This window comes from Patagioenas fasciata, chromosome 1, assembly GCF_037038585.1.
Source record: "Patagioenas fasciata isolate bPatFas1 chromosome 1, bPatFas1.hap1, whole genome shotgun sequence".
NCBI lineage: Eukaryota > Metazoa > Chordata > Aves > Columbiformes > Columbidae > Patagioenas > Patagioenas fasciata.
Genome location: NC_092520.1, coordinates 64,634,400 through 64,647,677, shown reverse-complemented (window position 1 = coordinate 64,647,677; position 13,278 = coordinate 64,634,400). Strand labels below are relative to the sequence as shown.

Sequence of the window (13,278 nt, the reverse complement as noted above, 5' to 3'; positions counted from 1 at the left end):
ACTTTACTTGCTCAGTATGACAACAGGAATCCGTCACTCCCTCTCAAGAAAGCAAATGTAGGGAAAGATTTGCTGTAAAGTGCTTTGGGAAGATTTATGTGAAAGGGAGTCACAAGGACTAAAAGCAGAGACATTTAAAGAGTGTGCCAATGACAGCTGAGGACAAGAGAGACTTGGAACCCTGAGCAAGGACACTCTGTTCAGGGGACAGCAACTTTGTAAATTGAGACAACTACATCAAAATGACATCTGGTTTCAAGCCACATTTTTCATCCCAACGGGAACAATCCATAAAGCCCCATTTATGGCTGTTGCAGGGGACACAGGGTGGAGTAATACTATCTGTGTGAAGAAAACGTGAGTTATTACAGAACAATAGAAATTAAATCAGAAGGAGCAGAACCATAGACAGAGATCATGATGTAAGCCACAGCATTGCTGAGATCAACTGAGCTTTTTCTGTCTGTCCAGACAATGGGCTGTTTGGGTTGGGAACTCTGGAAGTCCAGCTCAGTATGGTGGTTGGGACAATCAAACCCTGTAGACTCTTGGTTGAAAGATTATAAATATAGCAAATGCAAATAATACAAGCAGTAGTCATAGAGAAGTGACATTAAATATAAGCAATACTTATAAGGAAGTGAGGCTGAAGAATCTTCAACTCTGGCTTTGCAGCTCATTCGGCAAAGACAGCCCTAAACCCAAACTGATGATCAGCAGTAATCTACTAAATGCAGACACCTTCCTAAGTGGTTACGTTATACATTTTATGTTAAATTATGTTGAATAACATAAATATGTTAGATAACACCTAACACAATAAGGATTTATTCAGAAAAAATATTTTTCCAAAACAAATCACAAGTGAACAGATATGCAGAGAAATTAAGGCACCTAATTCTTCTGGAAGCCAATGGCAACTAAGCAGAAGCTGAAATTATATTATGGGTCTATCCCTAAAGTCCTGCTCTGCCAATGCTTCTATATGCAGGTAAATCTAGACAAGTGGATTGTCCTATTCACATTTGTAGGTGTTTGCAAGGTAGAGCCTAATTCTGCATAGTTTTCAAGACCAAAATCCCTTACTTAAGGCTGGTGGAGATTTAGACCTCACCAGCTCTGAAGTTAATACTTTACTACTGAAGCATATGAGAACTAGACCTTGTTTTTAATTGTAATTAACACTGTCTGACCTCATAATCTTTCTTTTCTTTGAGCCCAACAGTTAAATATGTAGTGTCAAATTCAGTCCCTTGGCTTTAGGTATCTACAAGTTTTGAACCAGTGCTATGTTGGTTTTCTAAGCTCCCTCTACTGTCAGCAGAGGAGAAGCACCTTTGGAGAGATTCAGCTCATTGTGAAAGAGGTGGCTGATGTTGCAGGGAGGTGGAGGAGAGTCCATCTGCCAATGGAGTCAGTAACCTCTGTCCACTATGTGGGAACACAGCAGTGTTGTCATACAACTCTGATCAGGCTTTTGGCAAGATAACATGCAAGGTTTGCACAGCACCTTTAACTCTCGTTAAATGTTTGTGATATTTAGTGTATTAATGTAGTTTACACTGACAATTACCCATCACTCTTTCTGAGTGACTTAAATAATCCATCATATGTGCACAAAAAGAATTCTGAATTTTATGAGAATTATTTAGCTCCAACAATCTTTCGAGGGGGGAAATTATTAATACACAAGGTTTTGTTTACAAAGTGTTCTGATAATCTCTAGCTAGTCTATCTGGTTAGTAATAACTCCAAGTTGTTTTTTTTTTTTAATATATTTTAGTAGATTATATTTTTCACCTGAGTGAATAGACATTGTCTTATTCCTAAAAGAAACTGAATGCTGAAATACACTTTTTTGTGCATATGGGTTTATTAAAGACAACAGTCTGAAAAATGAACATCTTTCTAGGGAACAAACACAGATAATGTGGTCTTCTAAAAAATTTTAATTCAAATTATGGAAGAAGAAGAGACCTCTATCAGTATTAATGTATCTATTTTAGCTTAATGAAAGGAAAATTCATTCTTTCGAGGTTTTATTCTTGGAACTACCCTTTGTTCTATTTTTAAAACACCACTCCTTATAGATCATTATCCCGAAATTATCTTTCTGCAAGACCTGTTCACAGCATGAGACTAAGATGTAAGAGGGCTTGCTTAGAAGGAACAGTTCTAACTCACAAATTATTAATGGCAATGCAAAATGTATGCACTGTGCTAAAAGATACATAGGCCTCTTCTCCTGGCATTTCATTCCATAGAGAACAAGAAATAATGGTACCTTACAATACATTTTAGTAGCAGTGGAGCCACATACCTAGGCAGATGCCTAACCCTAAGTACATGAGTTTCTTTCTTCCCCTTGCACTGTCTGTCGCCTCTTGGCTGACTTGGGGAGACTGAATGAGGCAGATAGGCCTTTATTTCCTGCCCATATTATTTTTTTTCAAAATTCAGCCCAGGAATCTCAAAAAACTTTATGGCTCCAGAAGTTTCCAACCTTTTGGATATGACCAGTCCCTTCTTCTGAGCCACAGGTGTTGAACCAGCAAGGGCCTGTCAGGGCCACCCCTCCTGAGCAGTCATAGAGGCACCCCGGGGCTAAGCAGACACAACTTGAACCTTGTGCCCAGCCCAGGAATGTGTTTAAGAGGTCTGTTCCCAAGGCAAAAACAAGACTAAGGATTTTGGAAGGGGATCTTGTACAAGAGGGCTGGCAGCAAGGCTGCACAAGAGGATGTTAGGCAGGCTCCAGAGAGAAGATCCCACATGCCCATCTGAAGGACCTTCCCTGCAATGGACCCTGCAGAATTTCTGGCACACGAACACAGCAGTGGAGTGGCTCTTTCTGCCATCAGAGCAGTAAACCTCTAAAAGGTCTTTTAAATCCATCCCATGCCTACTGTCCAGTCACTTACACACCCACATTTAACAGAGATCAGTGGAAAGACAAGCAGAGGTTCTCACACACGCCCCTGGGCCCAGCATATGCCTGTGCAGTACAACCCTGACCCCCTTCTGCCCCCTAACAGCCTCCCCTTTGGGGCATGGCAGAAAAACAGAGCTTAACCCTCTACCTTATCACACATGAGAACTAGAACAAAACAAAGGAGAATCTCTCTCTTGTAAAATGCATCAAGATTGAATTTTCTCTCTTTTTTAAAAATCTTTTTGGTTTGGTTTGGTTTGGTTTGGTTTGGTTTGGTTTGGTTTGGTTTGGTTTGGTTTGGTTTTTAATAAATCAGAGCTTCACATATCCAGCTGAAAATAGTTTATTTGGTTGTACCCAATAATCTAAAATAGGTTTCTTTACTCACAACGATGCCTGGGTAGTAGCCTCCCACGGTCACATTTTCTGTTCTTGTGGTAGCTGCCAGACCTATGGTCAGTATGAAAAAAGACACTACCAGCAGTGAGACTGTGAACCAAAGTGAAGTCTTCTTCCTTTTTGCAAATTGTCCTATAGGGAGTGAGAAGAGCAAAAAAAAAAAGAGGTTTTCATTGCAATTATGGCAGAACACATAGAAAATAACAGAAGATTTTCCTTCGTTAATCTTTTCTATTGTTAACCCACTGTTGTTCTCTCAGTAAGGAGAACAGCTGGCAGACAGCAGAGGGAATTAAAAAACACAGAAGTAGCTCAGCATAGCTTAATGCATGCACATTGGGTACTTGCATGAGACAAGTTTTATTAAGCTGAACAGAAAGTCAGTGACAATGATAATCATGCTTGTCTTCAGTAATGTTTATAATTAAGTGTTGCTCACATCCATAAGTCAGATCCTGCAGGCCTTACACGCTCACCTATGTGAAGTGCCAATTTGACTCTACTTGGGCAGAACATAGAAATTAATATTTTAAACAAGATTAGCAGAAGCTCTGCATGCTATCATGAAAACGAATGTGCTCTTCGTATTTACTAGGGTAAGCAAACCAATCTGCATCTCTGCAGCAAAGCTCTAAGGTAGTTGATCAGGTAACAATATATGGGACTACCTTTTTAAACAGTAGCTGCTCAGTGAAATATACCCAATCTCACTGAGGTTTGGATTCAGATACTCCAAAGTGAAAAAAAGCAAGCTCATCCACTGCTTTCAGCCTGCTTCAAGCCACTTAATGTTGTTATGGTGATGATATATCCGAGCTGCAAACACAGGTTACTAACATCAGAGCTCCAGCGCAAAGCACAGACTTATGGAAGGCTTATTTAAAAACAGCAATTGGTACATGAGCCTAACTAACAAAAAACACCCAAAGGAATCAAACTGTGGTCCCCCTTGTGGTGTTTTTACTTAGAAAGGCAAGTCAAGAGTCTTATGAGGCTTATGAGGAGTGCCTGGGGGAACTGGAGCTGTTTGGCCTGGAGAAAAGGAGGCTGAGGGGAGACCTTATTGCTCTCTGCAACCACCTGAAAGGAGGTTGTAGCATGGAGGGGGTTGCTGTAAGCAAAAGCAGGGGAAACACAGGAAAGTCAAAAAGCAAGCAGAAGCTATTTGCAATGAGTCATTTGAGTTATGTGGCCAATTTAAAGCCATGTAACTTGGCTAAATGTTTACAATTCAAAAGCCAGGCTAGCTTAGTGATGTTTGCAAACCAAGTCAAATAATTTCAATTAATAAGTAAATGCATTTATAACAAAAATCTGTATTTCCTGAAATTTCTCCAGTAGAAAAAACAGCCAGAATGAGCCCAGTCTTTTAGTATGAGACACAAGCAAATTTACTGAAGACAAATATCACCTATTGAGCTTACTTAAGTCTCTTTCACCTGTATGTACAAAATCTGCCTGCTAAAGATCAAGAAATAATTCATAGGACCCTTCAGACACCTCCCCTTTAGCTTACGCCCCAGCTGTCTGCCTCTGGAAATTCCTGGTCATTCCATGGAAGATCATTAGGGACATGGAAATAGAGAGGCTCTTCATTATCAATCAGTTCTTCATCAAGTGTATAGGGTTAAAGGCAACTTTCAACAAAGCCAGTTCACATGGGCAAGAGGGGAAAGCAGACTTCAGACTTACAACTCCACAAATCAGCTGCCCTTCCTGTAAACTGAAATGATTCATTCAATACATCTACCAGATTTTAATGACATCTGATGTTCTTGGCACACTATCATCTTTGAAAAGTCATAGAGACCAAGAAATCCCCAATAACTGAAGAAAGGCAAATGTTCCGCCTATCTTTAAAAATGGCTGACATGATGATTTGGGGACTTACAAGCTAATCAACCTCACTTTGGTTCCTGGGAGGCTGAGACTAAAAATATGGAGCAAATCCTCTTGTAAGACATTTCTGGCTACATTACGAAAAGGTGATTGGCAACAGTCAACGTGGATTTACCAGACCCAAATCATGTTTGACCAACCCAGCTGCCTATTATGACAAAATGACTGGACTTGTGGAGCAGCAGATGTCTTTTACCTTAAACCTAGCAAGGTTTTTAACATGGTATCCCACAACATTCTCATAACCCAGTTAGGATGTCATGACCTGGATGGGTGGGCAAGCAGATGGTTAAAAAATTAGCTGGATTGTTGGGTTCAGAGGGAGTGGTTTATGCATTGTACCCTATCTGCAGGCCAGCAAAAAGCAGAGTACCATGGGAGTCTGTCTTGGGACCTGTCCCACATAATGTATTCAACAATGACCTAGAGAAAGTGGTACCATGCCTGCTCATCAGGCTGGCAGATGACACAAGACTGGGGGGCCAGTCAATAGCCTGGAGGGAAGGTTGGCCATTCAAAGGGATAAAAAATGGGCCAGCACAAACCTTATGGAATCCAACAGACAGACACAGAGTCCTGAGCAAAGGAAGGAACAATGCCTTAAAATGATACAGGTAAGGGACTGCCAGGCTGGGGAACAGCTCTGCTGAAAAGAACCTGGGGGTGTTGGTAGACAATGAGCTGCAAATGGACCAGCAGTGTGCCCTGGCAACAGCATCCTGGGCTGTATTAACAGGAGCATCACTAGTAGATCAGAGGAGTAACTATGTCCCTCTATTCAGTACTTTTTAGACCACATACTTTCTACACCCACTTTTGGGGCCCCAGTACAGGAAATACATCAATTAACTGTGGTGAATTCAACAGAGGACCCCAAAGAAGGTCAGGGGCTGGTGCACTCACTGTGTGAGAAAAGGCTGAGGGAACAGTGCTTGCTCAGCCTGGAGATGAGATGGCTTTTGGCAGGGCTAGTAGCAGTTTTTCAATCCCTACAAGGTGCTTTTCAAGAAGACAGACTCAGGCTTCTCATAGCGGGGCACAGAAGGAGACAAAAGACAGTCAACATAAACTGAAATGCAAGAAGTGTTTCAGACTGGGTATAAGGATAAAAAACCTCAACATTAGGACAGCCAAGCATTGGAAGAGGTTGCCCAACGAGGCTGTGCTGTCTCCATCCTTGGAGGTCTTCAAGATTCAACCACAAAAAAACCCTGAGCAACCTAGTCTGACCTCATAGCTGACCCTCTTTGAGCCAGAGGTTGGACTAGCAACTTCCTGAGCTACCTTCCCATCTGAATTATTCTATGGTTTTGTGATAGTCAAGACAGCTAGACTAAAGGTGGCTTCAGTATGTGTGTTCACATCCACTGTTGTGAAACTGCAGCTGCAATGTAGATACACTCTAAAGGGATGCAGGAACACAAACCTTCTGAAAGCCAACGGGACAAATGCTCCTCAGACAAGTGTTTCTGCAACCACTGAATGCTCTTATGAAAAGTGTCTGAGGAGCCAAGCCTCCACATTTTTCTTGAAGTAACACCTGCACTGGCAAAGGTTAATCGGATTGTATGGAGACAAACTAAGGGTCCAACCTGACCTCCAGAGTTTTGGCTATAAGTAACAATGTGTAAAAAAGAAGGATATGACTTTGATTGCCCAGACTAAGCTTGATGGAAAACACCTTAGGAAAAACATCTTAGGAAAAACATGCTCTTACTTGTAATTGGAGTAAATCAGACATGGATTTATTGAGATAAAACAGAAAGAGATGTTATTATTTATTTTGTCATTTTTTGGACAGAACTACATTTTGATTTTGAAATTTACACATGCCAGAAGGCATGTATGTATGTGATACCCTTCAATCATGAAATTAATTGATCTTTTAGCACCTGCATCTAAAATCAGAGCCAAATATCCAATAATCTTTCTTACTTTTTCATAATCCAGTTTGGAAACTCTCATAACTACATGTGGTTAGCTATAAACTCCACCCTTAGGAGAGATGACTTATAGGCAGGAATACAGGCCACTTCTAGAGCAGAGACCGGCACATGCAAGACCTTGTTCTCAAATATTGCCAGATGCTCAGAAAAGATGGGTAGAAATCAGGTCAAAATGAGTTTCTGCTCTGGCTGTCTAGGTTTCTTTGGTCACATCAATAAAAATTATTGCTCTGTCTGTCAAAATGTGTATAATTACACATGTATAAGTCACAAGCCTATTGTGAAGCCAAAGCAATACTTCTAAATAGCATAATATCTTCATGCTAAAAAGGCTACAGCTGCAAAGGGTTCCTACCATTAGCTCCTTTCTGCTATTTGGTCACGTTGGCTCCCAAGATTTTTCGAGTCTCTGTTTACTGCTGTTTGTAGCAGTTGCCATGCAGCTTTTTGGACCTGTTTTACTGTACCTACCAGCCAAAACTCAATGCCAGACCATTCCCTCAGGGGCCCTGACCACAGCACAGACAGAAGGTCTGGCCCAGCCTCCTTTCCCAACACTCCCTGTGGGACGGATGGCTGACCATACATGAGAATAGCAGGTAGATTAAGAACAGAGGGAATGCTGCTGTCAGTATTTCTAGGTTGAATTTTCTTCTAATGTTCCTGTAGAGCAGGAGACAGTTAATGTACGGTATTGACTTTCCAGTTTCGTAATACTGGAGTGACTCTGAGTCTAATTTTGACATTTATCCCCTTTAACTTCTTTAACAATGATTCAGTATGCATACATAGACTCTTAGTCTGGACCTTACTCCAATTTAGTTATAGTTTCAAATTCTTGTCTCTAGCACACAAAAAATCAAGCATGTAGAAAGAAATCTTCTCATCATATCCTTATGAGCATTAGCTTGAGGCTGGGGTCAGTAGAGGGTGTGAACATGTTATTACCTTCTATTGGCAATATTCTTCAGGAGTTTTGGCCAGAGAAGTATTAAGTTTTGATCTTGCAGCAATGGGCACAACGGTAAAAACTGGGAGATAAATCAGAGAGGTAATGCTTCTTCCACATCACTGGCTTATGCTCTGCCTGGCACAGACTTAAATTGTGCACGAAAAGGAACAGTCCCAGGAACACTCTCTGCTTTGTTTGCTAAACGTCTGTCAGGCAAAGGACCTGCTTGAGCCACTCAGCCCTGCAACCTGACTGGAAGGAGAGAGAATGTCATTGGGACAAGGAGGGGTGCTCCAGGGTGCTGCCTCCTTGGGACAGAGAAAGGCCCGTGAAGAGAGAAATTGAGATCATCCTCCAAATAAGTAAAACTAAAAAGTGCCCGCTGAAGACCAAGCTCTGCCGGACTCAGCAAAACCTTTCATCCGTTCCTCAGTTGCAGGAAACAAAATAATATTTACAATGCTCTGTTCATGATGGCTGGGGAATACATCCGATTTTTAGGAAGACTATGGAAAACTAATGTTTTTTGGGGGAGGGTATAGATCAGATTGCTGGTAGCACGCAAAGTGGTGTATCTAATGATGAATGGTAGGGTCTGGATTTGAAGGAAGCAAAGGGTGAGTTTAAAAGGAGAACGAATAAATTTATGATGAAATGTGTTCATGGACCAAAATGCATCCAATGGTCAAGGGAAAGAAAGAATAAAGTGAAACAGTATCTCTCAACTTTGGAAAACTTGCATATGACCTGCAATTTAACTCCAAAAAGAAGTCTACATTTGGGTCAAGGCAACTATACTTTGCTAGCTTCACCACTCCTTTTAAAATCCAGCTTTGGACATCATAAAGTCTGTTAAAAAGTGTGGGATGATTTTTGGCAAGGAAAGAATTGCTGCAGGATGTGGTAATTTGCTGGGGTCACTATCATATTTGCTGAATATTAGCATCACGCAATTTCATACCTTCCTCTTTGATCTAGTTAAGGTGATCTAAATGGAAACATATTTCAAATATTCTCCAGCCCTATGTATATTAGCATAGTAATGTGAGAAAGGGGAGGAAACTTTTGTAGCAAAAAAAAAAAAACATTGCATTTTTTATGACCTAATGAATACTACTCAAAATTGTGACATGTTTCAGAGAGTGGCATTAATGATATTTAATAAGATAATTTAAGCAGAAATTCACCATAGACAGAGGTGTATAGCACCAAACGTATCCGCTGCTTTGCTGCTATCACAAAAGTATTTAAAGGAAGTTCTTTGGAGCTAAATTAATATTTTTTAATTACTGCAGTGCTGACTTCAGTGCAATCTCTCTCTTGGCTACAGTTATCATTGTGTATTTTCAGAAATGGTTTATGCCAGTGAAATTGAATTAATCCTGCACTGACTCCCAAAATTAAATGTGATGGACTGAGATGCTTAAAAGAGATATTCACACCTGCTATTGGTGATTACTTTCCCTTTTCTGATTAAATGCTTGACTTGTCCAGAGTGCTGAACTAATTAAACCAGATGCACCAGCATTTATGCATTTCAAGCCGTAAGATAGCAGCTTTTATCAGGCCTGGCTCTTATCTTTATTACGAATTTGTTGAGGAAGAATCCATGAGTGTGATACGTATTCAAGACCAAAGGAGACATTACGGTGCTCTTCCATAATTCTATAACAGAAAAGGTAAGAAAAAAAAGAAATGCAAACCCACAAACGCTGCTATACTATGTAATACCCCTATAGTAAGTGATATCATGCAGTAACACCATTACTTCATTGTTTTGGCAACAATTGTTTCACTAATCAATAATTTAATGAGCAGCTAATCACTAGTTTAGAGCTAGCATACAGATTCTTCTTTTGCTGCTGTTTACCTGAGAACATTTTTAAGCTACAGCACATCTTTCACTGCTACCTTTTCAACAGTTATACCATTTTTCTTCCAAGTTTAAGATAAAAATTAAGATCTAATACGTTTTTAACTGATTGTTAAGATCCTTGAGTACATAGCAAAGTCTCTGTTTAGCCATTCAAACACTACACAGAGTAATTCCTATCAATAAGATCTGTTTTTCCTCTGCTTCAATGAATTTCACTGGAATAATGAAATATTTGTCCTTGCTTTTGCATATATTTCTATTTTTCAGGGTGTACACTCTAAGTACAACCAGCATTCCACTTTAGCAACGAACCACTAAATTAGTAGAAACCGGAGGCAGGAAACCCGCTGCCACCCGGGTCGGATGCGAACTAACCAAGAGCGTGTCACCGTCACCTGCCGCACAGGGCCACCAACCTGCCCTGTGCCAGCTCCACACCCTGATGACATTTCCACCTGTTCCAGTATCGCAAATAGCCATTTTCACCCAGCGGATCAGGATACCCCTGAAATTAATTTTCTTTTAGCGTTCCGTGTAAAGCTATGCGATCGGGTGTTAAACCATCAGCACAGCGATTGATAAAGCGTAGCGGAAAGCTCGCTAAAAGAACTGATATTTTTAAACACCTCAGTGAGCGAGAGTAAGAGAAACAGCGTGATCCACCCCGGCAACCTCAGCCTGAAATCCCGCGGTGCCCCGACTCTGCGGGACACAGCGCGGGCAGAGCCCCCGCCTGCGCCTCTCCAGCCCATCAACTAAAGCGCTGAAGCAGCTGCACGTCCGAGGGGGAAGCCCCCAGCTCCCCCAAGCCTCGCCCGGGGAAGCCCCGCAGCGGCTGCCGGCTCCCGCTCTCCCGCCGCTCCGCCGCTGGGGTGGGTGCCGCTCCGCGCCCCTGGTGCTCCAACACTCAGCGGGGCAGGAAAGTTGCGGCGGGGACGGTGCCGGGGCTCACCTGTGGGATCCAGCACGGCCAGCGGACCCGACACCGCGGGGGCGGGCGGTGCCGCCGCAGCCATCATCTTCCGCGGGCGCCTCCGCTCCGCTCCGCGCCTGGCCGCGCTGCGGCCGCTGGCAGCCGCGGGGAGCGGGCGGCCCGGCGGGCCCGCCCCGCGGGGGAGCGCGGCGGGGGGCGGGGGCGGGGCGAGCGGTGCTGCCTCCCCCCCGGAGTTGGTGACGGTTACCGACCACCGAACCGGCCGGTGCCCCGCACGTCCCACGGCTCACAGCCCTGCGAGGGGGACGGTGCGGCCGCGGTGCAGCGCACCCCGGGGGTACCGAGCCTCGGCCCTGCCGCCTTCACCCGCCCGCAGCCCCGCGGGAGCTTCAGCCCGTGATGGGGGGGACGTTCAAGTGGCCAGTTGGTGGCCCGTTTGAAACAGGCTTGGCTCAGGGCCTGAGAAGGGGCAAGCTGCCTTGTGGCCCCCGTGGTCAGGATGGGCACAGTGGGTGTCTCAGCCCAGGGTCATTCAGCCACCGAACACCTCGGCTTCCCCGGGCGCTGCCTGTGCCCTGTTCCACCCAGCCTGCCTGAAAACTAAGCGGTGGCATGAAGTCCTACGAGGCAGCTCTGGGTGCAGGTCTATTTTCTCACTGCCTTGTGGTTTCTCCTTTACGAGGCACAGCTCTCCTTGTATTTTGGTTTGGCACGCTTCTCCCACCTACCCATGAGCAGCTCCAGGATGACCTTTGAGAGTGTAGGGGCCAGGGAGGGGCGAGGACTAGGTGCAGCGGTCAATAACCTAATTCATTAGATGTTCTACCTGTGTCCTGGGCTTTGCTTCGCTTCTTGATTTGTTCTTGGTCTATGGCAGGGGACCAATTTATCACCTGGTGGAAATCAGAATTATCAAGCTTTCCTTTCAGCTTTTCTCTGCCCTTTCTTAGAAAATCAATATCAATCAGAAATAAAACACCGCAACAACCAGAAATATTAATAAAATTAATAACAAAAACAGGCATCTTGGAGACACAGGTTAAGGTAGGCACAGGTTAAGACAGGCAACATCAATAGTCAAGAGATAATGTAAGGCTATTCTTTTTTTTACATGCTATCTATCCATTTCTCAGATTTACTGGCTCTCTCCTGTGTCAGTTTTCATTCCCACAGCAGACCCTGCCGCTTGTCCCGCTGCTGCCCAGGAACCGCTGTCTGCTGCTTCTAGTGCTGCTGAATGCAGGGATGTGTGACTTCTGTCTGGAAGAGTCTGGGAACAATTGGGGAGAAACACCCAACAGCCACTGTGCTGGTTTGTTGCCTGTAGTTTCTTTTGCAGGACTTCCCCTCAGCAGAGAACGTAAGAACGTTTTTTGTGAACAATGTTTTTGAGAGGCTGCCAAGCACTTTGCTTACACTAAGATGTGTTCTCCTGCTTGCGACAAATGCAGCTCTGTTTAACATTCTTGTTTTACTTTCGCTCAAACATCAGAATACATGTGTGTGTATGTAGTTAACTTCTTCAGTCTTCGGCTGATTTCCCCAGAAAATGATTAGATGAAAGGAGGCAGCTTTCTCAGGTACCACTCCTAGTCCATGAGGTCAAGTAAGACAGGAACGGAGGAAAACCACAAAGCCACTTTTTTCTCTTTGCGTCCTCTAACGTGGAGGGGTGGGAGAAAAGAGAAAAATAAGGATAGAGGTAGTATTTGTACAGCCTGTTAGAAGCAGGTTGAGGTGGAGCTTGCACACTTGAAAACTGACAATGAGAACTTGTATTGTACCTTTGGAGTCTCCTCAGTTCAGTGAATCCGAACGGAGATCTGTGTGCCACTGACAGTGCTTGCAAGATGCCAGTGCAAAGACTGCATTCTGGGACATGTTATTTAATACCTGTTAATTAGTCCAATGCATTGTAAGTATGGAAGAACTTCATTGTATGTTTATGGTACTGGTTGTTTCTAAAGCCAAAAGGATTGATTTTTTTTCACAGTTTTGATCTGTGACTTGAAAATGAATTTTCTTAATTAATATTTAAAGGTTTTGTTTCTCAGATGCGTGGCTCAAGTACCTCACTCACATGTCAAAAGTAAAACATCTGCTAGATTTGTGCCTGCACAAAGGAGTTCCTGCACCCAAAAGGTAAGCTGGCAAGGCTGTTAGAATTTTTCTAGTATGTGTTGCATGGAACATGGGCTATTTGTCAGGATAATTGTTGCATTCTCATCTAAAAAGTACCCTGTTGGCACACAACCTGAAGGCCTCTGTGATGACACTGATCACCCCTGCTCCTTTCCTGTGGCACACTGCAGCTTTGATGGTTTTTGTCTTTTGTTCTAC

The 13,278-nt window shown here is 43.2% G+C and overlaps 1 protein-coding gene across 1 annotated transcript in view; it reads right to left on the bottom strand.

The window, feature by feature from the left end:
- The window catches only part of TMEM255B (transmembrane protein 255B), a 79,269-nt gene extending 68,197 nt beyond the window's left edge, over positions 1-11,072 (bottom strand). The window contains exons 1-2 of the mRNA XM_065848634.2: positions 10,957-11,072; positions 3,321-3,463 (exon numbers count right to left, since the gene is read on the bottom strand). Coding sequence (XP_065704706.1) covers positions 3,321-3,463; positions 10,957-11,023 — 210 coding nt within the window. The 5' untranslated portion in view covers positions 11,024-11,072. The remainder of the gene's footprint in view (positions 1-3,320; positions 3,464-10,956) is intronic.
- Between the last annotated feature and the right edge of the window lie 2,206 nt (positions 11,073-13,278).